The sequence below is a fragment of the Echiichthys vipera genome (genome assembly GCF_963691815.1).
Source record: "Echiichthys vipera genome assembly, chromosome: 5".
NCBI lineage: Eukaryota > Metazoa > Chordata > Actinopteri > Perciformes > Trachinidae > Echiichthys > Echiichthys vipera.
Window position 1 is genome coordinate 1,300,164 of NC_139830.1, and position 3,599 is coordinate 1,303,762.

The following is a 3,599-nucleotide window of genomic DNA, read 5'->3' on the forward strand; positions in this document are numbered from 1 at the left end:
AAGTCCTAAAATCACGCTGCAGAATAATCCGCTACAGGTAAAAGCTGTTGTCAATAAAGTTAAACGTCAAACAATGTGCAGATGTGGGCCGCTGTGGGCCTGAGACCGAGCTTCAGAGCAGCTTTGGAGCGAGGTTCTGGGGCGTGACGTGACTCTGGAAACCAGACATCACATTTAGATGTGAGGTCCGGCTCTTCTGGGTAACCGGGTGTATTTTAGCGTACGTGCAGCTGAGGTTTACTGCCACTTCCCCTTCAGCATCAGCAGGTTCCTGCACTGATGGAGGATGTTCTAACTCATACATACATCCTTTATATTAGAACGTCCAGAAACATGAAGGACCTCAGAGGAGTGGGAGTGACTCCCGTCTACAACCAGTCCTCGGACTCCAACGGGACTCGCTGCGATCAGGTCGACACCTCGGCCCACGTTTTCTTCCTGCTCGTCTACGCTCTGGTGTTCCTGGTGAGTCCCTTTCCTTGTTGTTCCTGGTGAGTCCCTTTCCTTGTTGTTCCTGGTGAGTCTCTGTCCTTGTTGTTCCTGGTGAGTCCCTTTCCTTGTTGTTCCTGGTGAGTCCCTTTCCTTGTTGTTCCTGGTGAGTCACTTTCCCTGTTGTTCCTGGTGAGTCCCTTTCCTTGTTGTTCCTGGTGAGTCTCTTTCCTTGTTGTTCCTGGTGAGTCTCTTTCCTTGTGGTTCCTGGTGAGTCTCTTTCCTTGTTGTTCCTGGTGAGTCCCTTCCCTTGTTGTTCCTGGTGAGTCCCTTTCCTTGTTGTTCCTGGTGAGTCCCTTTCCTTCTTGTTCCTGTTGAGTCCCTTTCCTTGTTGTTCCTGTTGAGTCCCTTTCCTTGTTGTTCCTGTTGAGTCCCTTTCCTTGTTGTTCCTGTTGAGTCCCTTTCCTTGTTGTTCCTGTTGAGTCCCTTTCCTTGTTGTTCCTTGTGAGTCCCTTTCCTTGTTGTTCCTTGTGAGTCTCTTCCCTTGTTGTTCCTGGTGAGTCCCTTTCCTTGTTGTTCCTTGTGAGTCCCTTTCCTTGTTGTTCCCGGTGAGTCCCTTTCCTTGTTGTTGTTCCTGGTGAGTCCCTTTCCTTGTTGTTCCTGGTGAGTCCCTTTCCTTGTTGTTCCTGGTGAGTCCCTGTCCTTGTTGTTCCTGGTGAGTCCCTTTCCTTGTTGTTCCTGGTGAGTCCCTTTCCTTGTTGTTCCTTGTGAGTCCCTTTCCTTGTTGTTCCTGGTGAGTCCCTTTCCTTGTTGTTCCTGGTGAGTCCCTTTCCTTGTTGTTCCTTGTGAGTCTCTTTCATTGTTGTTCCTGGTGAGTCTCTTTCCTTGTTGTTCCTGGTGAGTCTCTTTCCTTGTTGTTCCTTGTGAGTCCCTTTCCTTGTTGTTCCTGGTGAGTCCCTTTCCTTGTTGTTCCTGGTGAGTCTCTTTCCTTGTTGTTCCTGTTGAGTCTCTTTCCTTGTTGTTCCTGGTGAGTCCCTTTCCTTGTTGTTCCTTGTGAGTCCCTTTCCTTGTTGTTCCTGGTGAGTCCCTTTCCTTGTTGTTCCTGGTGAGTCCCTTTCCTTGTTGTTCCTTGTGAGTCCCTTTCCTTGTTGTTCCTTGTGAGTCTCTTTCCTTGTTGTAGATGATGTAAATCCGGTTCCCCGCCTCCTCCGCAGGTGGGTTTGCTCCTCAACGGCTTCACCCTGAAGGTCTACTTCTGCGGGGCTCGGCAGCAGGTCTCCAGCAGCGTGACCGTCTACCTGAAGAACCTGGCAGCCGCAGACTTCCTGATCAGCCTCTGTCTGCCCATACGAATCACCTTCTACGCCAGCAGCTCCGCCTCCGTCCGCTGGGTCTACTGCACCTTCGGCGCCTCCGCCTTCTACCTGAACATGTACGCCAGCATCCTGTTCATGGGTTACATCGCAGCTAACAGGTAGGACTTGGCGGGGGAGCAGCTTGTTATAGGCTGGTATCAGATTTCAGCGATCCCGCACAGAGCATCACGATGTTTATAGAATAAGCGCTACATCTTTCTTTAAGTGGAGTCTCCTCCCGCTTCATCGCTCTTATCGCTCGGAACGCGTCGCCCGAAAGCGACATCGCGTGTCATCGCGCCATTTACATTGATTTTGAACGCTTTCATCGCCTCCACCGCTTTTGGTGTGAATGCATGGTAGGAGCTAACGGTTCTTTTAACGCTAACGTTGATTTAGCCGTTGACTGGGTCTCTGCGGGCAACCTCACGGCGAGCCCAGCGCAACAAACTGATCATGTGACGGCCCCTTAATCTGACAGAAAGCCCTGTAATTATAGGACAGAGGGGTTGATCATGAACCTACGCAAACTGGATGTGGATGTCCAAACAGTGGACCTACAGTCGTTTGAGCGTTGAACAGAGGTCCAGAATTGGTCACGGAGCGACGGAGCCTGACCTGGTTTTGTCCAACTGTTGCAAAATCCACCCAGCCGCCCCTGCACCGCTCAGTAACACCCGTGTGTCAGCGTTCAGTTGTGGTTTAGGTATGAAAGTCTTGTGGTGGCTGTTTGACGTCACCGAGTAACGACTTCAAAGAAACCTTGGTGTGGGAGCGTGTCTCTGCAGCTTTATTGAGGTCAGGGTGTCACTTTGTTGCTCTGCTGCAGAGGTGACACTTTACTGTCACTTTGGAAATCAAACAGTTCGGTGTTATTTCAGTATGTTAATTCCACCGTGTGTTCGTTCACCAACAACGAATCATCTCTGCTCTTTGAGCTTTTCCTCTTCCACATTTTCACAGTGACGAGAGCGTCGGTAACACTCGACGTCTCAACGGATCCAAGTGAGAGACGCAAACAAATCCACAACAATAGAGTTAAGGCTTCATGTTAATTAAGGGCGCCCTCCCACTGTGCCTCCGTCCCGTGCCCCGTGCTTTAGGGTCCTTGTCCCCCCCTCCAGGCCCGTTTGTCCTCACACTACCTGGGCCTCGGAGAATGCTTCTTGCTGCCTATACGTCATCACGCCGTAACACGTCACACGCATTGATGACGTCATGGCGATGCGTGGCTTTGTTTCCAGATCTTTCCGTAGACCTCGGAGTTTTTGTGCGTCTTGTCGACTGTTTTTGAATCTTTTCATCGACCAAATCTGCAGTAAACACTCCACCTCTGCATCACACCAACGTGAACCTTTCACCGCCATTGTTTGAAATGTCCGCGCATGGTCCCTCCTTCTTTTTTCTACGTCCCAACAGGCGCACAGGAAATGACCTCAGAACCGCCGTAGGCCTCGTGCTCGTACACGTGCGCACGCTCGTGCTCGTACACGTGCAAACCTGCTTTACTAAAGCCCACCTCTCCCAAACGGGCCGTGGACGGCAAGCGTGCCGCTCCTAGACGTGGTACGGTTGCACTCACACTGGTCAAAGGAACCAGACTTTAGCCGTGAGACGTGCTCGGGCACGGTACGGAGGCACAGTGGGAGTGCGCCCTAAAGTGATGAGTTAAAACAGTCCAGACTCTCAGTTCTGTTTGGGGGGAAGATCCAAAGACAAAGTGTTGAACGACACAGATCATCTCGTCCCATTAGAGCAGGGGGGTCAAAGTGATCCAGATAGATAGATAGATAGGTGGATAGATAGATAGATGGA

The 3,599-nt window shown here is 50.9% G+C and overlaps 1 protein-coding gene across 1 annotated transcript in view; it reads left to right on the forward strand.

The window, feature by feature from the left end:
• Positions 1 to 333: 333 nt before the first annotated feature.
• LOC310947354 (P2Y purinoceptor 14-like) overlaps positions 334 to 3,599 on the forward strand; it is a gene marked incomplete at both ends in the record, with an annotated part of 8,986 nt that continues 5,720 nt past the window's right edge. The window contains 2 exons of the mRNA XM_083914144.1: positions 334 to 465; positions 1,644 to 1,903. Coding sequence (XP_083770270.1) covers positions 334 to 465; positions 1,644 to 1,903 — 392 coding nt within the window. The remainder of the gene's footprint in view (positions 466 to 1,643; positions 1,904 to 3,599) is intronic.